This window comes from Lissotriton helveticus, chromosome 5_1 (assembly GCF_964261635.1).
Source record: "Lissotriton helveticus chromosome 5_1, aLisHel1.1, whole genome shotgun sequence".
NCBI classification, from domain to species: Eukaryota; Metazoa; Chordata; class Amphibia; order Caudata; family Salamandridae; genus Lissotriton; species Lissotriton helveticus.
In genome coordinates this window covers 1,667,905,705-1,667,930,713 of record NC_136065.1, presented here as the reverse complement: position 1 = coordinate 1,667,930,713, position 25,009 = coordinate 1,667,905,705, and the positions used below count along the sequence as shown (strand labels likewise).

Below are 25,009 nucleotides of genomic sequence, written 5' to 3'. Positions count from 1 at the left end.
CTGTTAAATGAAGAAATCATAAAAAAAGATTGTTAAAAAATTGAAGCGCACTAGGAAGCAGATGGCGCCATTACCTGTGTTGAGCAACAAGGATGATTATTGATGCTTGTATATCCGTGATCTAACATCTGACATGGTTACGTAGAAGACATTCGGGGTGGATTTGATATTGTATTGATATTGTAGCTGGATTCAGCTGCTTCCCTGTTGACTGTCTTGGTAAAGCAGGCATGTAAAGAGACGGTGTTTGATGTGGTTGTCAGGGTCAAGGTTTTCTTTTTCTTTAAAGGAATGATCTGATAAGTTTTGAGTGAGTCTGGAAAGTTAATTTGTCTAAGTGTCATTACCGGCCCCATCAGATTTAAAAGGAACCTCATCTTGAGGCTCGTAGTGTTGTCGACGTGGTGTGTGATCTTCTCTGTGGTGTCTGTGAGGTGCTGGTAGATGGTGTAGACTGAGGTACTGGTGCCTCGGAGATTGGATCCATCATACCATACTTTACACCTGAATCTTTGTATTCATGACTCACATCCCTTCATCCTACCATTTCACCATCTGGCCATCATTTTATCTCCCACCCACCCATCCTCTATTCCATTCTCTATCTCTCCAAACACCGTTCTCCTTCTTATCGCTCCATTCGCTGTTCACCCCAGCATCTCTCTTTCGTACCATTTCCAGTTCCAATCCTGGACAAATTATTTAATCTCCCTTTCATTCGGTTTTTATTTATATAAAAAATGTGGAGCGCTGAGAAAAAAAGCAAAATGTATAGAAGGCACTTTATATACATACCTGGACATTTATAGCAGCACCCTGCTCCCCATATCTCCATTATATAATTCTCCCATTCTACCATTTTACCCTCCATCACAGCATAACTGCTCCGACCCCTCCATGTTCCTTCCTCCGCCCATCCCACTACTGTACCACAGCCCTTCCTTCCACCAGTCCACCTGCCATGCCCTCCTCTCTACCTCCAGACGTGGTACATCGCACTCTTCTCACTCGTGTGCCAGCGACAGATGGGCTTGCGATTGAATTAGGAAAAATTAGCGGTGCCAGCAAATACAAATATATGGAAATCTTCATGAGCAGCAGCCCTCGCTGTGTAGCGGTGGGGTCTGCTCCTAAATTCCTCTCTTTCCGTAAGTGTACACTTTTTGCCCAATCCTTTCTACAGCAGTGCTTGGCCAGTGCCACACCATTGGGAATGTGTGCTCTCCCCTGGGGCAGAGCTAGTGATGCACTCACACCGCCAGCCGCAGCAGGGTGCATAAGGGTACCCGGGGATACCTATGTGCACCTTCTGTCCCTGCAACAGGGTGATAAGATGGGATCCGGAGACCAAAGGTAATGTATGTCAGGAGGACAGATGCAGGGGAAGAGTGGCCGGAGTGATGGCAAAATGTGAACAAAATTCACATCCCACATTTTTTGCAAAAATGGGAAGCCTTTCGCTGCTTCTGGCCACCTCAGTATGCCTGTCGGTTATTTTCCCATGCCCTGGTTACACCTTACTGTATGAAGCGATCTGACCTAGCCAGGTTCGCATAACACTCGACCCATGACCTCTGACCTTCAACACCTTAGTACCCCTATCCATCTCCCTCGTTGCACACCACACACTCCCTCATCCTTCTGCTAAAGGAGACAACTACTAACAGTGCAAACTTACAGGAATGCATCCCTGCAACTCACTTCACTTTAATTAGTCTTTATTCGATATATTTCAATCATAAAAGACATTTTCCAAATAAAAATAAAATGCGTTGTTTTTTATCCCACCCCATCCCCCCACCCCACAGAAATACAGAATCCACATAAGTTAATACAATAAATAAGCAAAAAAAAGCAAAATAATAAAAATCTTCCTATCTCATACTATTTACACTACTACTATGTATTCTACTTACATCTTTACACAATCTTACAACATCCTATTTACATTTTTACATAATCTTAAAATATCCAGCTAAGTTCATTAGAATCCAATCAAATAAGGATAGAGAACAACAACTATATGTTGAAAATTACATATTTTATCACATAAAATGTAACTTAAAAGAAACTTAAGTAAATACAAACTGTACGGCATTGAATAGCAATCCTATCTTATTCCAAACAGGTTTTGCGTGCCCGAATTATCCACATCCAGTGAAGGAACTTTGCCATAGCTATAACAACAGGCTGGGAGGAATCTGTTCTTAAAATCCTGACAGCCTCATTTGACGTCTTTATACCTAACTGGATGCAAATTGGTTTGAGCCATGATTGTCTCGGTATTCTATATTCAGGGCGGGCAAATAGCACATGACCAATGTTTTCATTATGGTCCGGACAGAAAGGGCACCTTGGAGTTTGTGCTTTATACCATTTCACTGTTAGGGCATTCAGCGGGAGTGTCCCCACCCTCATCTGATGGTACCTCTTCCGGTCCCCTGGGACCGTAATCCAATCCCAGTATAATTCTAGGGCCGGTGAGTGCTTGAGCTCCAAATAATCATATGTAAAAGAACGGTCAATATGATTCCTAAAGCACTTAATCTCCACCATACTCCAGTAGAGTTCACGAAGTATCTTTTTTGGTGGAAAAACACTATTTAGTGGATCATCCCACATTTGGGATAGACCCAATGCCCTATATAGAAGCTTAGCCTCTTTCAACCAGACTATCTTATTAGCAGTATCTAGGGATCTCACCTCCAGGAAGCCTTGGGCATACTGGGAGAGCTCCGGAGTTGTCCATAACCTTCTCCAGTAGGCCACAATTCTATACTTGGCTATGTCACTAAAGCTATAGATTCCCAGATCATACTTTAAAGGTATCAATGGGGTTGACATTGGTAGCCCAGTAATGTTGCGGAGAAATTTATTCTGTGCAACCGTCAACTTATTCAGATTACTGGACCCCCATAGTTCTGCTCCATAGAGAACAGCTGCTCCGACCTTAGCATTGTAGATTTTTAAGACAGGTCTAATTGGTCTCACTATAGAACGTTCTTCGCTCCCTGTCTTCCGGCTCAGATTCCCCAGGGAACCCATGGTTTCAAGGAGAAGATCCATCTCGGCCTCCGTAGTTCTGCGTCCTACAAGTCCCCGTGTGCCCCCTCTGGAAGGAAAACGGCAGCTCCTGTTTCTTTGGTTGGGTTGGCCGACCCGTTATCGCTCCTCCGTTCCCCCTCACTACACAGTAATATTTATTAGGGGTGGAAATACTCTCTGAGAAGAGCGGTGGTTTAAGTGATGCGGGTCCCTCTGGCTCTCAGACCCAGCGTTCATTTATAATTGACTTTGAAACTGGACCTGGCGGGCCAATATTGGTGTCCTTTACAAGGAAAAGCACAGATTTCTTTCTCAACAATTACTGTAAAAACGGTCACCGTAAACCAGGTCAGTGAAGTTGCTTCGGTTTACATTTCACGTTTTACATAATTTACTTCTGTAATAGTAAGCGCGTTTTCCAGGTTGCAGTGTTTGTCATTTTTTCACGCAGCATATTAATATGGTGTTGTGTTTACTGCGAACTGGCTCACCTATAGGTGTCTCTGTGCGTTCAAAGTGTGGATGGGTGTATATAACTGGCCATGATTGAGAGCTCTGTATAGAGTCTGATATTAGCTGAAGTTTCTCTCATTGCCTATCAGTGGTTCATGAAGGCATGCTCATCCCGTCCTTGGCCTCTCTGTAATGCGCAAAGAGCAGTGGGGTATTGTGCCAGTAAGCAGAAGTGCGGTAAGGAGGTACACAGCTACTGAAGCATTGACAGGAGAAAAGTAAAAGAAAATGTGGTGCTTACAATTGAATAAGTATGTTCTGTGTGAGTAGGGAAGAGATGATGTGTGAAATGTGCAGATGGAGGAATCCAGAAAGATGTAGAGAGAAAAGGGAGTAAGTGGATGACAGAAAGGCTGCAGATCACATTTATGTGAAGAAGAGAACAGAAAAAATGGAGACGCTTCGAAGACCATTATCTCTTCCACAGAATATTTATTTTATAGTTCCATATTTTCAGAATTGAAACATTTTCAGTTCTATATCTTGACAGCAATATTATTCTTGTTTTGAGTGTATCTAACACTGCTAACAGATCAGATCTGGTTTGTTTTAGGTGCATGTTGTTACTGAGTGATAAAGCTGGCAAAGGCCCACTCAGATCCTGGTCTCCTCAGCTTCCTAACACCCCTTCTATTCTGAGGGGTCTCTGCTCGAAAAGACACTCTGCCCAGCGTTATATTGCTCCTCGTGCGCCCATCCCCTCCATTCACCAGGTCTGGCGTCTGGTGCCTTGGCATGGCTTGTGCCCCTGCCTCTCTGCACTGGTGCCAGTTGGTTTACCCAGTGTTGTGATCGCACTAGGAGCCGAGCACCTCCGAGGCCCATTTGCACCAACTCCTGTCGCGCCCCGGCCCCCTCGCTACCCTGGTCCCGGCCTAGTACTGTAATAAACAGCCTCGGCTTGTGCCTCCCCCGGTGCAGCCCGTGGTCGCCTCTGGTGCGCGTGCACGGTTGGTGCGGCGCGCGCACAGGCCGGGTTTCTTTGGGTTTCACAGCCCGCGCTCCCTCGTCCTGGCGCGACGGGGCCATTACTCACAGAGGCCCTGGAGCTGGGAGTGCGGATTAGGCAGGGCAGGCTGAGAATAATAGCCTCACTTTCGATTTCACGTCAGGTGCGTGCTCCAGGACCCCCGCCGCCCCCCTCCTCCCCACCGAGGGCGGCTGCGAGGTGTCAGGTCTGCACGCAGAGGTGTGCGCTCTGACCTTTATGCGCTGCTGGAAAGGTCACCAGCCGCACAGAAAGGTCAGGCCAGGGAGGGCCCTTCGCCCCCTCCAGCGGTGTCGTTGTAGTGCAGCGCACGTGGGCCCTGAAGCGCGTCTAGGTGCGTGTCTGGATGTGATACTGCGGGGAGGGACTGTCTGCTGGACAGCGCCGGAGGGCGGTGCACCGGCGGCACGGCGAGGGTCAGGGACCCAGGCCCTGTTCCCTCCTCACCCTGCCCTCCTTGGCAAGGACTGGGACGGGGAGGACCTTGATGACAACCAGTAAGTACTTGCTTCATTGGCTCTGTGTGCGCACATGTTGCATCTCATTGTGGCTTGGCTATGCAGCCACCAGCCTGTGCCCCTCTTTCCGTTTCCTTGTCTGTGTCTCGAACCCTCGACCTCTTCCCGTGTCCTCGTTGCACCCAAACATTTCCCTTCTTTCCCTAATCACCCCTGCTCCCTTGACCCCTTACATTGGCCTCGGACCTCCATCCACACCCCAGCCCTCCCCTTCCACTCCCTGTCTCTTTTCCATGGCCCTCTTGCCGGCCTCTCACATCTCTCTTTCTCCTCAGCTGGTCCAGGTGGTGCGGGCCGTGGACCCGGATGACCACAGCAACGACAGGCCCTTCTTCTTCCGTGGCCTGCCCGGACTCACCAATGACCGCAACTTCACTGTCCGCGACAACAAAGGTAGGAGTGAGAACACGTGCATCAAAGCGCAACTCATCGGCCCACCTCTGCGCGCACGCGCATCGCACCCCCTCCGGCTAACTGCGTACATCCTTCCTGCCACCTGATGCACGTGCACCCAGACATCCATCCACAGACCACTGCGCACGCGTGCATATCACCCACCCTTTTCCTGCTAGCATAGATGCATCACTGCATTCAGACATCCATCCACTGACCAGTGCTCATGCATGGCAGTTCGGGCTGGACTGTTCCCATTGGACACAGGGTCAAGACTGATTTGCATATGGCTGGGTCCAAACTGGATTGGCATAGTGAGCAAAAATATTAACGATTTAGATCCAGATCTCTGTACTGGGGTGAATGTATGACATTGTTCTGCATTCTGTCCATCATTTGTTCTTTTTGCATTTGTCAACCTGAGTTGGACCGGTATGCCCAGACGTTGGTCCTGTGCTCTCCATACCACTGGAGTCCAGCTATGTTGCTTGGCTGATGAGGGGTGATACAGCAAAACTGGTCCTAGGATTCTTGTTTCCTGTCCAGGGAGGACGTGGCCAGGCAATTGGGCTAGACGATTGGGCGCAGGTTCAAGACTGATTTGCATATGGCTGGGTCCATACTGGAATGGCGAGCAAAAAAACAATGGAATTAGGTCCAGATCTCTGTACTTGGGTGAATGTATCAAATTGTTCCGCATTCTGTCCATCACTTGTTTTTTTGGCACCCACCCTCTTCCAGCCAGCACAGCGTTGGCCGGAAAGTCTGGTCACCCTAACTGTGCATGCGTGCATGGTACCCACCCCCATTCTGCTAGTACACATGCATCACATGTCCATTCACAAACCCCTGCACTTGCGTGCATGTCACCCACCACCTTCCTGCTGGAACTCATGCATCACGTGCATTCATACATCCATCAATAGCACATTTAGCATGCGTGTATGTCACCCACCCCCTTCCTGCTAGTACACGTGGATCCCCCCTCTTACAGTGCTTCATTTAGGGCTTTCTGCAGGTCACTGCCTGTCCTGCACCCAATCTCATGAATTTCAGAAACTCCAGAAAATTGCACTACTTAGACATGCGCTTGTGGACTCTCAGGCTCTCTGGCATCACAGCTGCATACAATTCACTCTCTTCTTCCCTTAATATCGCACACCAGTCTTATCCCACTGGTCAGCTTCTGCTCCTGCTCACCTGCTTTCTGAAGCAGCGGAAAGGTTACATAAGAAAACTCCATGTCATGTCCTTCACCTCCACCTGCTCTAAGTTTATTTACCTCAGCTTGCCTCTGCCTCTACCTGCTCTAAGTTTATTGAGATGACACCCAGTTGATGATCTCATTTCTTTTGATCACTGAAGGGCTCTTAGAAAAGCTTTCAAGGCTGCCTCAGAACGGTATTCAACTGGATGAAAAGAGCTGTGCAAAGCTTACCTCAGAGAAGTCCAAAACTGTCATTTGGTAACATCCCATTGACTTAGGCTCATCCGGGTGGCCAGAAGATATGGGCGAGCCTCCCATTCTATCTTCTACAGTCAGAAATTAAGGGATCAAATTTGATAAGACCTTTCTTTCTGGCCTCAAATTCAATTTAGCGTGGCCACCTGTTGTACTCTATTTCAGAGTCGCCCATGAGCAGGGAGGAGATCAGTCCCTTGTGGAATTCTCGCAGTTGACTGCAGACGAGTTTTGGGGAGTGGCCTCTGCTATCACATCTGGGTCTCCACTTGATCCGCTTCCACTAAAAATCTGGAAGGAGTTTGAGGCTGAGCTTTTTCCCATGCTTCGGCTTGTTTGCAACCAGTCGCTCTCCTCTGGAGTGGTTCCATCGCAATGGAAACGGGCGGTGGTGACCCCTTTACTGAAAAAGCCCACCCTTGACCCCAAGTGCTTGAAGAACTTTAGACCCATCTTGCTTCTACCTTATCCAGCTAAGATTGTAGAGCGGGTGGTGGCAGGCACTCTTTCTAGACACCTAGAGCAGCACAAGCTCTTGGAGAAAGTGCAGTTCGGCTTTCGGCCTGCTCATGGTACCGAGACAGCCTTGGTGACCGTGTTGGATGAGCTTCGTTGGCGAGCAGACAGGGGTCAGGCAGGGGTTTTGATCCTGCTTGACTTGTCTGCCGCCTTCGATACGGTGAACCATGCCATCCTGCTGGATAGGTTGAGAGAGGTGGGGGTTGCTGGCAGGGCCCTGGGGGGGTTTGAGTCGTTCCTCCAGAACAGAGAACAAGCGGTGGCCCTCCCTCCCATCCAATCCACCTTCTCTACCATCTTGCATGGTGTTACCCAAGGCTCAGCAGTCAGCCAGGTACTATTTAACATCTATATGAAGCCCTTAGTTGCAATCATCAAAAAATATAAGATCGAAATCGTCAACTACGATGATGATACGCAGCTGATTCTTTCCTTGGAGGGAGATGATTCAACCTCCTTGGAAGAATTTCACAACTGTCTGCGAGACACGGTGGGGTGGTTGAAGGCTAATTCCCTGAAATTCAATGCGGAGAAAACTGAGGTGTTATACTGTCCTAGACCTAGGGTGCAAACTCCCCTACCCTGTAACTTCTGGCCTTGGGATTTTTCTTCAGCGGTACAGCCAGTGAAGGTAGTGCGAAACCTAGGTGTTATGTTTAACAATGATCTTTCCTTGGAGGCGCAGGTATCGAAACTGGCAGCTGGCTGCCTAGCCATTATTAGACTACTGAGAAAAATCCTTCTACTATTACCGCCCCCTGCCCGGGTTGAGGTGGTACATTGTACTGTGCTCAGCAGGTTAGACTATTGCAACTCCCTGCTGTTGGATGCTTTGAGCTATCTTATGGATAGACTCCAGAGAATCCAGTCTGCGGCGGCTAAACTAGCGCTGGGGTGGCCGACAAGAGCTCCCTCTTCTAAAGCCTTGGCCCAGGTACATTGGCTCCCGGTGAGACAGAGGGTACAGTTTAAGTCTCTCTGTCTGGCCTTTAAGGCCCTGCACGATTTGGGTCCAGTTAGCTTACAAAGGAAATTCAGGTGGCATGCTCCAGCCCGCAGCCTACGACCCTCTTCTGCTAAGTTGGTGACAATACCTAGGTTTAAGAAAACCAAAGCAGGAGGAAGATCGTTTGGCGTAGCCGCGGTGAAATTGTGCAATGCCCTTCCGGCGGAGCTAAGACATATCTCTGATCTCCTCCTGTTTAGGAGGAGACTGAAAACACTGCTCTTCCCGAAACTTTAGCTCGCCATTGGCTGCCTTCGTCGTTATGAGTCTGTCAGCGCCAGGGGGCCTTTTTAGGTGATAGTTGCGCTCTATAAATGTAATAAATAAAATAAATAAATAAATAAATAATATTAAGATGATTGAAGAAAATGTCAAAACTGGTCCCTGATCAAACTCGGAGAACAATAGTGCATTGACTGATCTCCTCCAGGTTAGATTATGCAACGCGTTATACCTTGTGCTGCCGCCTTTTCTGACCCGTAAATTACAAATGGTTCAAAACTGAGCCTGGGGAGATCTGGCATAGTTGCAGTACACGGAGCTCCACGGAGTTGAGCAAAAACTCAGTACAGCTCCGCTCTGCTCCTCCACCTCTGCCCCTTCTAAGTAAATATAAAAAAAAAACAATTTGATACAAAACACACTTACCTCTATCGCGGTGTCCCCGGGCTTCCCTCCTCCTCCTTGCCGTTTTCTCTTCTGCTAACAGAAACCCCTACATAAGATATACGTCGTGGTAGGAATGTGCACGCATGCGCAGTCCTACCATGACGTACATCTGATGTAGGGGTCTATGCAGGAGAGACCACTGCGAGGAGGAGGATGGCAGCCCGGAGACTCTGTGATAAAGGTAAGTGTGTTTTTTTAATCTTAATCTTTATTTTCTTTATTTGAAAATATTTAATGGGGGTGGGTGGAGGCGGGGACAGGAGCTTACTGTGGGACCTGGGACTGAACTGTGCTCCGCTGCGGAGTCAGAGTTTTGCATAGACTCCACGTTCTCAGCGGCACGAGGAGTATGCAAAAATCTGCAATGCCCACACTTATTGAAAACGCAGCAGGCCAGCAGCAGGATTTATTCTGAATATCCCTCAAAGGCAATCCATCATTTCCCATTTGAAAAACTTGCATTGGCTCAGAGTTAAAAAAAAAACACAATCATTTAAAGCCCCTGATGATCACTTACACGGCCGTCTACAAGAAGGGCCCATGTTACCTCACAGACAGGGTCTCTTCCTGTCTGCCAACCAGATACCTCCTTCAGCAAATCAATGTCTATAGCAAATTCCTGAGATCCATAGAGCCAGAAGGGCTCTCTTCATTTCTGGTAGCCACACTCTTAAATGAGTGATCGACTGAATTCGATGAAGTAGCGCTTTAAATATCATATTTTATTCATTCATACATTTCATATCTAAAAAGTGCATTTTATTCTCCAGTTGCCTTTGCTCTTTTTCTTTTGTTCCCCCAGCGGTGAAGCCGTTTTTTTCCTTCTTATTTTAAGAAAGGGGTCTTCTGCTTTCGGCTGCTGGGGATGCTTGGTACTAGAAGACAGTAGGGCTCCTGAGTTCAAGGGTCGCTTTGCCACTAGGTTCAGCGCACTGGTTCTGCCTACCTCTCTCTCATTCTCACTCCTGCCCCCACCCCCCATTTCCTTCTTTCTCTCGTCCCTTATAGTGATAACTCTCAGCCGGGAAGCAACGCATATCTGCTGACTCCCCACACTTGAGTGACATTTTTGGTGCATCCCAGGCATATTTGCTTCATTTGCCACCACATTTTGATCACAGCTGGCGGCTGCCACTGTAACGTTGTGCCCAAAGCCTTCAGCAATGTACACAGCATCATTTTTCTTTGCATCAGGGATCAAAAATGAGTCTCGTGCAAGCAGGCCCAAGCCTGGTGACTAGTAACAACGTATTATAAATAATGTGTTTTAACCATAAAATATATACTGTATAAAATAAATAAAATTTGACTTTTTTCCCCAAGCATTTAAGCCCTTAAGAAAATTGTTTTTGAGCTCATTATGTTGTTGATATTCCTCTTTCTGTACAAAAGTCAGTGAACACTGCTTCCATCTATTCCTACGTGAATAGAGGCAGCGCGTGTTTTGTTGTGCTAGAAAGATGACAAATGAAAGCCAGCTAACGCCCCTGAAAGAAACCCAGTTCACTTAAGTGCCAGGCCCAGTAGAATCTCATCACATTGCTTCAAGACAGCACTTTAAGTGTACAGAGTATCTCAAGTGATTTTCATCTCTTTTCCCTGTAATTTAGAATGTTAAAGAGTCTTCCAACGAGACACTTTCATGACAAGCAGACAATAAAACAGTATGGTCTGGAATTTCACTTACTAGTATCAAAACATACTTACATATTAGAAAAAATACGTTTCTAGCTAACTACCCCAAAATAAACGTAACATAATAAATATAAAAGTCTTAACAAATGTATTGTTGTCCTTTATTGGTCTTTGACATTGGCAAACTACTCACCATCCAGTCTCGTGATTTATTCTTTCACCAGAACCCCTAAATGACAATATTGGGTCACATTGGATGGTGGTGTATTATTTATAATTTCTTTATATCTATTTTTCTGTCTATTTTTGTGAATTAATTAACTTTATTGCTTGAATAATTACAATTGTTGCAACAATAAAACAAGACAGAAGATGTTGCTATGGCACCCCTGTGTTCAATACAAGATCTGCAGCAAAGCATCTTGAGTGACTTGGTCAAGAAACTACAGGTATCGATTGGAAACAAGAAGACACACTGGTTGGCACCAACTGTTGCTGCCTTTAGTGAATTCAGAATCTGGACTGCATGATTTGGTGCCAAATCCTTCACTTCAGGTGGAGAGGCGAGCCCTGCTGGTGAACCTGAGCATCATGTAACCTCATACGTGCACTTCAGGTGGAGAGGTGAATCCTGCTGGTGAACCTGAGCATCATGTAACCTCATACGTGCACTTCAGGTGGAGAGGTGAATCCTGCTGGTGAACCTGAGCATCATGTAACCTCAGACGTGCACTTCAGGTGGAGAGGTGAGCCCTGCTGGTGAACCTGAGCATCATGTAACCTCAGACGTGCACTTCAGGTGGAGAGGTGAACCCTGCTGGTGTACCTGGGCATCATGTAACCTCAGACGTGCACTTCAGGTGGAGAGGTGAATCCTGCTGGTGAACCTGAGCATCATGTAACCTCAGACGTGCACTTCAGGTGGCCATGTGAGGGTGAGCCATGATGATGAATCAAAGCATCACACAACCTCAAATGTGTGTTGAATCCTTCATGTCAGGTGGCCTGGTGAGCTCTGATTGTTAACGTGAGCATCATGTAACCCCAGATGTGCACTTCAGATGTGAACCCTGCTGGTGAACCTGAGCATCATGTAACCCCAGATGTGCACTTCAGAGGTGAGCCCTGCTGGTGAACCTGAGCATAATGTAACCCCAGATGTGCAATTCAGATAAAGAGGTGAGCCCTGCTGCTGAACCTGAGCATCATGTAACCCCAATGTGCACTTCAAAGGTTAGCCCTGTTGGTGAACCTGAGCATCACGTAACCTCAGACGTGCACTTCACAGCTGAGCCCTGCTGGTGAACCTGAGCATCACGTAACTTCAGACGTGCACTTTAGGTGGCCAGCTGAGCCCTGATGGTGAACCCGAGGATCATGTTACCTCAGATGTGCACTTCCGATAGCCAGGTGAGCCCTGCTGGTGAATCTGAGCATCATGTAACCTCAGACGTGTACTTCAGAGGTGATCCCTTCCGGTGACCCTGAGCATCACGTAACCTCAGACGTGCACTTCCGATGGCCATATGAGGATGAGCCATGATGATGAACCAGAGCATCACGTAACCTCAGACATATGCCAAATCCTTCACGTCAGATGGCCAGGTGAGCTCTGATTATGAACGTGAGCATCATGTAACCTCGGACGTGCACTTCAGGTGGAGAGGCGAGCCCTGCTGGTGAATCTGAGCATCATGTAACCTCAGACGTGTACTTCAGAGGTGAGCCCTGCTGGTGACCCAGAGCATTACGTAAACTCAGACGTGCACTTCAGAGGTGAGTCCTGTTGGTGACCCAGAGCATTACGTAACCTCAGACGTGCACTTCAGAGGTGAGTTCTGTTGGTGACCCAGAGCATTACGTAACCTCAGACGTGCACTTCAGAGGTGAGTCCTGTTGGTGACCCAGAGCATTACGTAACCTCAGACGTGCACTTCAGAGGTGAGTCCTGTTGGTGACCCAGAGCATTATGTGACCTCAGACGTGCACTTCAGGTGGAGAGGTGAGCCCTGCTGGTGACCCAGAGCATCAGTAAACCTCAGACGTGCACTTCAGAGGTGAGTCCTGTTGGTGACCCAGAGCATTACGTAACCCCAGACGTGCAGTTCAGAGGTGAGCCCTGCTGGTGAACCTGAGCATCATGTAACCTCAGACGTGCACTTCAGGTGGAGAGGTGAGCCCTGCTGGTGAACAAGAGCATCAGTAAACCTCAGACGTGCACTTCAGAGGTGAGTCCTGTTGGTGACCCAGAGCATTACGTAACCTCAGACGTGCAGTTCAGAGGTGAGCCCTGCTGGTGAACCTGAGCATCATGTAACCTCAGACGTGCACTTCAGGTGGAGAGGTGAACCCTGCTGGTGAACCTGACATTATGTAACCTCAGACGTGCACTTCAGAGGTGAGCCCTGCTGGTGACCTAGAGCATCATGTAACCTCAGACGTGCGCTTGAGGTGGAGAGGTGAACCCTGCTGGTGAACCTGTGCATCATGTAACCTCAGATGCGCACTTCAGGTGGAGAGGTGAACCCTGCTGGTGACCCAGAGCATCACATAACCTCAGACATATGCCAAATCCTTCACGTCAGATGGCCAGGTGAGCTCTGATTATGAACGTGAGCATCATGTAACCTCGGACGTGCACTTTAGGTGGAGAGGCGAGCCCTGCTGAGCATCATGTAACCTCAGAGGTGCACTTCAGAGGTGAGCCCTGCTGGTGAATCTGAGCATAATGTAACCTCAGAGGTGCACTTCAGAGGTGAGCCCTGCTGGTGACCCAGAGCATTATGTAACCTCAGACGTGCACTTCAGAGGTGAGCCCTGCTGGTGAATCTGAGCATCATGTAACCTCAGAGGTGCACTTCAGAGGTGAGCCCTGCTGGTGAATCTGAGCATCATGTAACCTCAGAGGTGCACTTCAGAGGTGAGCCCTGCTGGTGACCCAGAGCATTATGTAACCTCAGACGTGGGCTTGAGGTGGAGAGGTGAACCCTGCTGGTGAACCTGTGCATCATGTAACCTCAGATGTGCACTCAAGGTGGAGAGGTGAACCCTGCTGGTGAACCAGAGCATTACGTAACCTCAAACGTGTGCCACATCCTTCACGTCAGATGGCCAGGTGAGCTCTGATTGTGAACGTGAGCATCATGTAACCTCGGACTGTAAAGACAGTGATTATGCCCAGCATCTGTGAATCCAAACAGGTGGAAATCTTAGAAAGACTCAAGAAAAGAGTAGCTAATTCCTTCCAGAATGCCCTGATGATGTAGCCATGAAGGAACCAAGATATCATTCTGTCTTTGAGGTACACTATTTAGCATTATAAAAGCAGGGATAAAGACTAGTAAAGCAACTATGGCGAGGATATGTTTGTGTATCGGTCACTCTGTGAACCGAGCTACACGCAGGCGCCTCCACATTCCAATGTCAATGAACATTGAGCACAATGAAGCAAATTGGATCGCCTCGAAACGCACGTTTGGAGCCCCGGGTTCTCTTTAAAATAGTATTCAATAAAACATCCTCGCTATCCATCGTCCCCCTTCCGATTCACGCACACGAACAATCCTATGTGATTAGTTGTCTTTCAAGAGATAAACGCGAGCTCTGCGTTCACTGAGGCGGACCTGCGAAACGCACAAATTACACGTGCATTCTCCTGGATACGAATCCGGCCACCTGCCTATGATTCAGTTTCAAAGGGGGACAACGAGACAAAAGAGAAGGAATGTTCGAACGTATAGAGCAATGCAGCGACCTATACGTATTCAAAATGTATCTGTATTGTATCCATGGCACAAAGGTAAACACGAGTAAGGCAGCCCTACAAACAACAAGCACAGCTATGCAGGGAGAACCTAGAAGGAGGCGAGTATGCAAACCAGCAAAGCACCGGAAGTCACTTGGAGTTTACTCGCAGAGTGCATTTTTTCAATTGGTCAGACCTGTGAAATGCAGCCATGCTTTATAAATATAACTCTACTTTCTAAGTTTCCTTTTAAACTACAATTTCAGTGGACAGTGATCAATCGAAAACACATGTTCAGACTTTACTAATGCGCCTACACAATTCCTTTAGCAGCAGGCTGCATTTCTCTTTGCAAAACTCCATTAGGGAGGGGAGAGAGCGGGCAAGGTCCAGCATCCTGGGTTCAGACTTGAGATAGCTCAGAAGTCCCTTTAGACAAGGGTGAGACAGAGCCAGGCTTTGGACTCTAGACCTCTCTCTCTCTCTTTCCTTCCCAACCTGTCTGTCCCCTTCCCTCTTACCTACTTACAGTGCCCCCTTCTGTCTGTCCCTCCCTGTCCTTGTGTTCCTGCTAACAAACTCTTGCTTTCTCCTTTCCTTAGATAATAGTGCCAGCATCCTCCTACAGCAGAGCCGTCTGTCCCAGCACAGGAGGGATGTGTACCTGGTTCCTATTGAGATGACGGACAGCGGGCGGCCCCCACTCAGCAGCACAGGCACCCTGACGGTGAGCGTGTGCCAGTGTGGGCATGATGGTACGGTGCTCTCCTGCAGCACAGAGCCCTACATGTCTCCTGCTGGCTTGAGCACTGGGGCGCTGGTGGCCATCCTAGCCTGCATCATCACTCTACTGGGTGAGTGTTCCAGTGATGCATCAGCAACTGCCATGCAACCATCAATCCTCAACCCCAGCCCCTAAATACCCAAAGAACCCACAATCACTAGTCCTCACCTTCCGACCTCCAAATGTCGACCATCAAACACCAACTATTGTCTGCCATACCATCTCACATCAATCCTCAACCACATGCTATCACCATCTTTCAACCACCAATCAACGTCAGACCCTCAACTAACAATACTCATCCAACAAATCTCACCCAGCAATCCTCCTCAAAAAAAACCCAACAGTCAGCAGTGATCTGACAATTCTAATCCGCCAATCTTTCAGTGATCAATCACCAACTCTCAGTCATTAGCTATCAACCCTCAGCACATCCAAATACCATCTCTCCGCTCCCATCACTAAAGCCCCGGCAATCATTCACCCAGCTGCAATAACATCATCACTACCTGTCACCCTCCATCTGTTTCTATAAACGATGTCAGAGATTTCTATTGGCTTCTTGGTACTAGGAATCCCTATGCGGTCTTTGTCAACACAAGGCTGTGCTAAGCATATATTCCTCTTCCTTAATGATAGCCAGAGATTGTTTTCTAGTGCGTGGGATCCGGATAGGAGGATTTATATTAGGTCTAGAGAGCGAGTAAGGATTGGTTCCTTGGCAAGACCATGAATCTTTTAGCATAATTTAATAAATGCATCCAAATCTGCCCTGTCTGGATTTTATTTTGTACAGGTTCTGTTGGCATGGTGCCTGCTAGTACTCTCCAAGGTAGCCAATCACAGCAGTGCTGGTCGGCTCTCATTTTATTACTCAAGTGATGAGGGTGGCATGAGGCTGTGTTGACTACCTTTGATACACACGGCAAGCAAATTGATACTATGGCATCAACATGTCAAAGAAGGATGCAATGTCCCCAGCCCACAGGCTGGCAATGTCTCCGTCAAGCCCCAAAGTGCAAGATCACATAGTAAGGATAGTGGAAGGACAGCAAAAGACCAGGAACATGGCAGCCACTGCAGATGTGAACTCTATGTGAGTATTGCTAGCACTCAGACTGTGTCTGGGGTGAACAGCAATCTCATGGCCAGAATGAGACATCACAGCTGACCTATGTAAGGACAATGTTCCACAGTAAAACCAGAGGATGATCACACATATTCATTTACACATTCATTCACATACTGCTGCACGTTGATGAGCTGGCAGCAGGATTTAGGAAGGAAACTAATTGAGGTTCAAGGTGAGCCTTGATGGAATGGAAATACTCCGGCATCATGAGAAATCTGTCCCAACCAAGATGGGTTCACACATTCCCTGACCTGACATCACAGGCTTCTCAGTTTTCACTCATTTAAAAAAGGAGCAGTAGAAGGGAAAAGGCAAATGCCAGAAATTGCAGCATCTGTCGCAGGCCATTCTCCATGAGGCGAGCCTTGCACAGTACAGGATTGTTGTTGTTTGTGTCCAGGTTTATTTGTGTTTTTATGCACTGTTTACAATACTTAGTTCAGACCTCACTGGGACACCATATGAGGACAGTTGGATGCTGACGACCAGATACATAAATATACAAAACATGCATGGACGGAATGCTTAAATTAAACTTAGCTACTGGTAATCAATCAGGCCTACCCTGCACACCATGCCACCTCAGTTTGGACCCAGCTACATGCAAACCAGTCTTGACCCTGCTCCAATAGGAACAGTCCAGCCTGAATTGCTAAGCCAGGTTCTCCCTGAACTGGAACACAAGTAACCCAGGACCGGTATTGCCCTAGTTATGGGCTTGTCAGCCAGGCACTGCTTGGTTTCAGTGACACAGTGTGCACTGGAACAACGTTTGGCCATACCCGTCCCACTTAGGGCGACACATAAGTATACAGAACAGTGATGGATGGAATGCTTGCATTAATCTAAGCCACTGGTAATCACTCGGGCCGCATCCCAGTCCATTGTTATTCTGCACACCATGACACCTCAGTTTGGACCCAGCTATATGAAAACCAGTTTGGACCCTGCTCTAATAGGAGCAGGCAAAGCCTCAGCTGCCAAGCCAGGTCCTCCCTGAACCAGAACACAAGCAACCCAGGACCGGTTTCGACCTAGTTATGGGCCCGCCAGCCAGGTACAGCTTGGTTCCAGTGAGACAGTGTGCACGGGACCCACATTTGGGCATACCCATCCTACTTAGGGCGACACGTAAGTATACAGAACAGTGATGGATGGAATGCTTGAATTATTCTCAGCCACCGGAAAGCACTCGGGCTGCATCCCAACCCATCGTTATTCTGCACACCATGGTGACACTTAAGTATAGAAGACTGATCTGCTTATATAGCTGGGTCCAAACAGAGGTGGCATGGTGTGCAATATAAGGATGGAGTGGGATGCGGGCCCGAGTGATTACCAGTAACTGAGATTAATATAGGCAATCCATCCAGCACCGTTTTGAATACTTATGTATCTGGTCATCAGCATCCACCTGTCCTCCTATGGTGTCCCAGTGAGGTCTGAACTAAGTATGGTAAACAGTGAAGCAAAACACAAATAAACCTGGACACAAACGACGACAATCCTGTACGGTGCAAGGCTCGCCTAATGGAGAATGGCATGTGGCCATTGAAAGGATGCCTTGCGACAGATGGCTGCAATTTCTGACATTTGCAATTTTCCTTCTGCTGCTCCTTTTTTAAATGAGTGAGAACGGAGAACCCTGTGATGTCAGGCCAGGGAAACTGAAGTGGCACGGCGTACAAAATAACGATGGGTTGGGATGTGGCCCGCGTGTTTACCAGTGGCTGAGATGAAATCAAGCATTCCACCCATCTCTCTTTTATATACTTATAGGGGACCAGCTAGAGACACAGGGTTCATGTCCTAATTTCCATGCAATGGATAGCCTTATAATGAACGGCCAAACGTAACCATGTGACCTCTTCTGCAGAACTGCAGCCAATGCTATACTGTTCTAACCCCTGAAGATAACTGTTGTACCAATATCTATCTGGACCCTGTAGGACCTCAGTCTGCAGTACACAGTGCATGTCCAGCAGCTCTCACTGCTGCACAGTTGATTATCCGTAATAGTGTCCTGCTTTCTTTTGCCACTGAGGATCAGCTTGCACCCTCAGAGCACCTAGTCAGTGGCATCCAGTGTATGCACCTTTGTCTGCTCGCCCAAGGACCTCAGACACCTCAGTACCAATTGAATACTCAGTGCCACCTCTGCCCTGGGTGCTTGGCCACAGAATCTGAGCTAATGCCATGCTGTGACTGAACACTGGGTGTCACTTCTGCATTTGGGTCAACCCTCTTCAGGACTTCAGACAATTCCATGGTGTCACTCACTACTGCACCTGAGTGCATTCTCGAATACCTCAGCCAGTAGCACGGTCTGAACAGTGGGACTCACTGCTCAACCGCAGCCTGCTCTTTTCAGGCTTGTGCTAATTCTGCACCGTAGCCGGCCACTAGGTGTCAGTGTTTGCTTCCTGCAAGACATCTACTGCTGTAATGCTGTAAATGGACAATTACTGTCCCTGTTGCATCAGAGCATACTCTTCCAAAGTCTTCCATTGTTGTTATGCTTACTCTGGCCACTAGGTGTCAGTCAATATGCTGTCCTGCTGTCCGTCGCCTGGCACAGATGGGCAGTACAGTGACCTCTCAAGGCTGAGAGGCAGGCTGCAGCTGCAGCTGCAATACCCACTTCGAGCTATACCTTGGGCGAGTCCCCTAGCATAACATGCAGCTTCATGAAAAATGGAAACGCTTTTACAGTTCTCTGAAAATGCCTTACTTTATAAATTCGGTCTATGGAAAGAAATGTGGCGTGGCAATTTTTATTGAAAGGGAAGAACACGTACTTGTCAATTGCTTATGGTGGTGGCCATCTTGACTCAGCAAGTATTTGGAAGGAAGGAATTGGGTCGCAGGTAGACCCAAGAAGGGCCTAAGGTTTAATTGTGGTTAAGTAAGAATGTTATAAACACTGCTTGTGGAAATGTGTAACGAAAAGCTTGTATATCTTGTAAAAATAGTTTATTTTGCTATGAAGCATGAAGTATTAATGCTGAAAAATGTATAATGTATAAAGTGTGTGCAACATGGAAAAAGTAAATATAATTTAAAAAAAAAAAAAAAAGAAAGGGAAGAACACGTACTTGTCAATTGCTTATGGTGGTGGCCATCTTGACTCAGCAAGGGACACCTGCTGAGATGTATCAACATCATCATAGACATGGAAGGAAGGGATGGAGATTGTGACAGAAAAGAAGTGGGAAGTAATAAGCCCGGTAGGGGCAAGGAGTGGCAGAAGGGCTCAGCCAGGGTGGAAGAGGGGAGAGGTTATACCAGATGAGTGAAAGGAAGATGTCGGCCAGATAGAGGCCTGAAACGACATGTACAAGAAAGATGTCAAGGTTGGGACACAGAGGCGCAACTAGAGCTAAATTTCGGGAAGGGCTAACAGAAATTAAGGGGGTGGGGGGGGCGGCTGACTCTTCCAGCAATAGGCAGAGTGGGGATGCAGGGGCTCTAAGAAGGGGTGAAAACACAACAAGGCCTCGTTAACAAGTAAATGGTCTTTTAAAGACCTGTGAAGTGCTCGGGTGTGGCTGCGATACGTCGGACGCCAGCCCGAGAAGCTGTCTCAGCCCGGCTGACACACACGACGGGAGGGGGGGCGTGGCTCTGAAGCCCTTTGAGCCCAATGGGCATTGCACGCCAGCTGGGACACAACTGACTTTCAATCAATGAGTGCAAAGAATAAATGAACTTAAAGGCATGAATTAGAGAAATATATTGAGGTGATGAGACAGTTTATTAGGGATATGAGTGACTGGTGTCTTTTGTCTCTTCCCTCTCACTAGCCATTGTCGTGCTATTTGTTGCTCTGAGGAAGCAAAAGAAAGAATCCCTCATCGTCTACGAGGAGGAGGACGTGCGTGAGAACATCATCACCTACGATGACGAGGGTGGTGGCGAGGAGGACACAGAGGCGTTCGACATGGCGGCCCTGCAGAACCCCAACGCTGCTGCGCCCGGCGCCATGGGCCCCGGCATGAGTGGGGGCTTCTTCGCCGCCTCCCGGCGAGATGTCCTTCCAAAGCAGAAGCCCTCGATCAGACATGGCCAGACAGTCCGCCCCGGCGGCGCCCCTGACATGGAGCAGTTCTTGGGCAGCCGGCTCAGGGAGGTGGACGAGGACCCGAGCGTGCCACCCTATGACTCCATCCAGATCTACGGCTACGAGGGCCAGGGCTCCTCCGTGGGCACCCTCAGCGCCTTGGAATCCAGTGCCGGTGACTCCGACATCGGCTACGAGTATCTGGAAGAGTGGGGGCCACAGTTTCAGACCCTGGCGGACCTGTATGGGGCCACAGGACCCCCAGTATAAGAGGGCCACCCTGGAGCCACCCTGGCGAAGGAGGGAGAGGCAAGGGCAGGGTCGGGCCGGATTCAACAATAACTTCATGCACAATCAGACCAATCAACCATTGGAGAGACAGGCACGAGAGACATTTGGAGGGAGTCCACCGAGGCCGAACCGGCCTCCGGATTATTCTTTGCTGTTTCCATCTCAGCTGTCTGGCACAATATCACCTTCATTTCAGAAAGGATAGCCATTAAAGGTAGGTGCTCTGTTGTAGCTGGGGGTAGGTCTTCTCACAGACAAGACAAGGGCCGCTCTAGTAGTCGAGTGTAACGTTTAGTACGAAGTAGAGCAAGACCTCACAAACACACACACACATCATCCAATGCTCTCCTCCACATTTTACCAGGCCTGGGGGAAGTTTGAAGAGTTTTGCTACGCTGAACTCCGCAAAGTTACGGAAAAAACTCCGCAAAGTTCCCCAAGTGGCGGAGTGCAGTGCGAACTGCAGTTTGTGCTGGTATTCCTGCCGCTCGGGTAGAAATTCTACCTGAGTGGCAGCTCGCGCTCGCGAACTTACCATTTGCAATCGCAAACGGGGAAAAAAACTCCTCTGCACATCGCGAAGCAGAGTTTTCTGCACTCCGCAAGCTCCGCGGAGTCCGGAGCGCAGAAAACTCCGAACACTCTGCAAACGGAGCGAAATTCACTGCCCAGGCCTACATTTTACAGCATCTCAGACATAGCACATACAAGGACTCTGTCCTCAAGACACTACATTTATTTATTAAGAACATTTATATAGCGCCAACATAACCCCAAAGGCAGGGGAGAGCTTCACTGTTGTGAGCAGAGTAAGATATGGATGTCAGTGGCCTAGAAATTATTCCAAGTAAAAAACCACAAAGCTCAGTTTTCTTGAGGGAAAGACAAGTGTTAGAGGGACTAAAAAATTAACAAGCATTTACAATGCAATGGTCTCGGCATTATTAAAGGTAGAGCTATTGGCATTGCTCATGACATTTTTTTTTAAATCATAAATAAATGGCATTGTCATTTACATTGCCAATAGCGTAATCGTTAAATAAATGGCATTTTGCCACTCTGCACCATCACAAAGCAAATTTGGTCAAAGTACAACAGATTATAAACTAAATGGATGCTCAGGGCCAGGGTTTCTCGTTGCATTCTGGGGTCTGTAGTCCTGTTTCTCCCATTATAAGACCAGGACTACAAGACACAGAATGCAAGGGGAAACCCGTGGACTGAAGAGGTCTCAAGGGGGGGCCCGGGGCGTGAGACCCGTGGTAAATCACTGTTTAAAAACAGAAGCGAAGACCTCCCTGCTGCGGTGGGTTTAAAATACCCCTTCCGGATAATGCCCTCACCGTGCCCCCTCCCTGCCTGACTTCAGTGTCCCCGGGAGGGACCCTCGGACATCCGAGTCTGACCAAGATCTAAAGCACGGAAGTGACGTGGCCACTGGCCTCTCGCCGGCGCCTGGTCTGTAATCTTCATGTGTTCCCCTTTGCAGCACAGACCTGTGTTTGCACAGTTCCCAGTAAGCTGACTCGGTTGGTTAATGCACCTACGGCAGAGGGGGCTGATTGGGTAACACGCATGCACAATAGCGTATTTTGTTGGTTCACTATTGTCACTTTTGTAATGCACCGTTTGCTACCTCTTGTATTTTGTTGGCTCACGATTGTCATTTTTGCTTCATTTAATGTAACGTTTGCTTTTGTATTTTGTGCACTTGTAATGTTCTCATGTATTAGTTCTGTTCCTATTGTGAAGCGCTCTGACACCTTCGGGTAAAGTCCGCTCTATATAAAAACGCATAAATAAATAAATAAGTCCTCGGTAAGTAACCTAGCTGGGTCGGTTCGTGCTCCTCCTGCAGAGGGCTCCATGCACAGGCTCCAGTCCTAGATATAGTTCGTGGTGTTAACGCGCCTGCTGCTCTGATGGCGCTCTCTCTCTGCATCTGGTTGAAGTCTGCAGGTACCTTGAGTGCGAGTGAGCGAGATAGCTCAGCGGTTGATGCCCCTGCTGCTGAGATCTCTCTGTACCCTGCAGAGCACTGTGTGCACGTCCTCGAAGGCCAGCGAAAAGTTAACATTTATGTATGATGAAAGCAAACTCATCATGTTTGGTAAAGTATATTGTAAGGGCTTTTAGATGCTGAACAAAATAGGTCTTTCTTCAACAAACTATTATCCTGCTCCGGGTCAGCCCGGGTCAGCCCGGAAGAAATTTGTTGTTGGAGCAGCTCCAAATGCCGCTCCGACCATCAGGGAGAACACAGGTGGAGATGTCCTCTCCCCAGCGTGGCAAAAACAGGCTGCAAATGTGAAAAAGAGCTCCACGTCCGAGTGGAGCTCAGCCCAGTGCCGTCATCTCGTTCTGACACGAGACCACCCCAAACATACTAATAAGGTGTGCGTTCACCTGTTTTCATTGGCTGTCCCACCATCCAAGCCCCCATATCTGCCATAACGTAACCTGCAATTGCAGCAATTACACCATATTGACCAGCACCCAAGGGTAAAATATTTACGAATGGGGGCTTTTTATTAGAATTTAGCATTATTTATAAAAGGGAAGCAGAATCAGGCATTGGTGAGGCCTTACTTGTAAAGCCTTGACACTTTGAATGTCAATTTCCAATACGTATTCCAAGCAGTGATAGTTCTTACTAGAGGAGTATGGGCACCTTGGTAGTGTTTTTCGGTCGGCTGTCCCCTTTTCTTCAATCTGCTCGATTTTATGTGAACATCCTGCTAGGAAGATGCAGTAGAAAATAATGTGAATACAGTGCGTGGACACATTCTGCAGAAAAAAGGAGACATTTGAAATCATAAATTGGGTGAAAAATGAGACTGCGAACGAGAGTCATACCCACTTCACTTGTAAGTTTGCCTCACGAGTGAGTGACAATCAGCAGTGCACTGTGTTGTAACCAGGCAGTCATGTAGCGGGCCGTGTCTTTGTAGCTTCCTGTGTACTGAGCATCACACCGAAAACGTCCCTTTTTAATGTTATCAGTACAGCCTGTACGTCAGTCATATCACGCAGGTTAATACTCTGTATCAGTCACAGACTTGCAAAACACCGTGCGCAGATGTTAGCGAGGTAGCTGCTATTGACTTTACTGACGTCATCAATAATTACAGAGTTGTCAGTCACAGATAAAAATGTCTTTCTGCATTGCCAAGCAGCTCTTCCGGGTAAACTGCGTGCTTGCCAGCAGTCTAGTATTGACTTGTCTGACGAGCACAGGCCCAGCCGCCGCTGCGACGCATCGCGATCCAGATGGGCCTCTTTGTGCACCAGGGAACTTCTAATCGGATCGCAGTATCATTCTCTAAATACTATGCCGCACAAGCTTAACTCCATACTTCGTGTTCAAGTCTAGTACAACAAAGGTAGAAACCTGAACAAGCAGCGTGACATCCACTCTAATACCCACTTCATCTAAAACAAAAGGGCGCTCAGTAGAACGAGTCACTTTTTTTGTAATATATTCAGTGATATCATGCAAGTTGTTATGACGTATTTCATACCGAGAGTAATGCGCGGCCAAACTTAACCAGGGAAACTACCCTTCAGCAAGCAGAGCATTAAAAAAAAAACAGGGGTGCAGGAGCACTGAAAACGGCACAAACAGGGGCAGAGGCTCGAGGCTCACCTTCACTGGGGGAAAAGAAAAATGGCGGTTTCAGGCTTCCGATTTTTTCGGAATCGGGGGCGTGGTTTTGTGGTTCTGAGTGACAGACTACGTCACTGTCTAAAGAACAGCAAAACTTACGCCCCCAAATCCGAAAAAGACGGAGCTTCTTTGGAGGGACGGCTCTCTCCTCCAATGGCTGGCCTCCGTTTAGGAAGCCAGCCAATGGGAGAGAGACAAAAACAGAGGCGGGACAAATAGTCCACTCTAAGAAACAAAAAATCTCGGACTTCCGGTTCTTCCTTCGGCAGACCAGATATTACCTCGACCTAATAAAGGGGATCCCAGTCCGAGGACAAGCCTTGATTTCAAATCGTAGATTTTTGGCAGACGAAGGAGAGATTTGTTCCTGGTAACTCCAGATCCTACAGCAAATCTCACTTCATTTTTAAGGTTGCTGGGTCGTGAGTGTGGCGGGAGCTACCAGTGTGACAGACGAGACCCTCATCAATGTACCGCAGATGTCCCCCATCTTCCACTCCATAAATTACACCATGAGTACCCTGTCATTCTTCATTCGCCTGGGGTGTCACTGGACCTTTAGCTTATGAAAGATGGCTCAGT

General features: G+C 47.9%; 1 protein-coding gene across 1 annotated transcript in view; it reads left to right on the top strand.

The window, feature by feature from the left end:
- The window catches only part of CDH24 (cadherin 24), a 799,438-nt gene that overhangs the window by 729,050 nt on the left and 45,379 nt on the right, over positions 1–25,009 (top strand). Inside the window, exons 12-14 of the mRNA XM_078644893.1 lie at positions 5,340–5,457; positions 15,096–15,347; positions 20,213–20,974. Of these exons, the coding sequence (XP_078501019.1) occupies positions 5,340–5,457; positions 15,096–15,347; positions 20,213–20,739 (897 nt within the window). The 3' untranslated portion in view covers positions 20,740–20,974. The remainder of the gene's footprint in view (positions 1–5,339; positions 5,458–15,095; positions 15,348–20,212; positions 20,975–25,009) is intronic.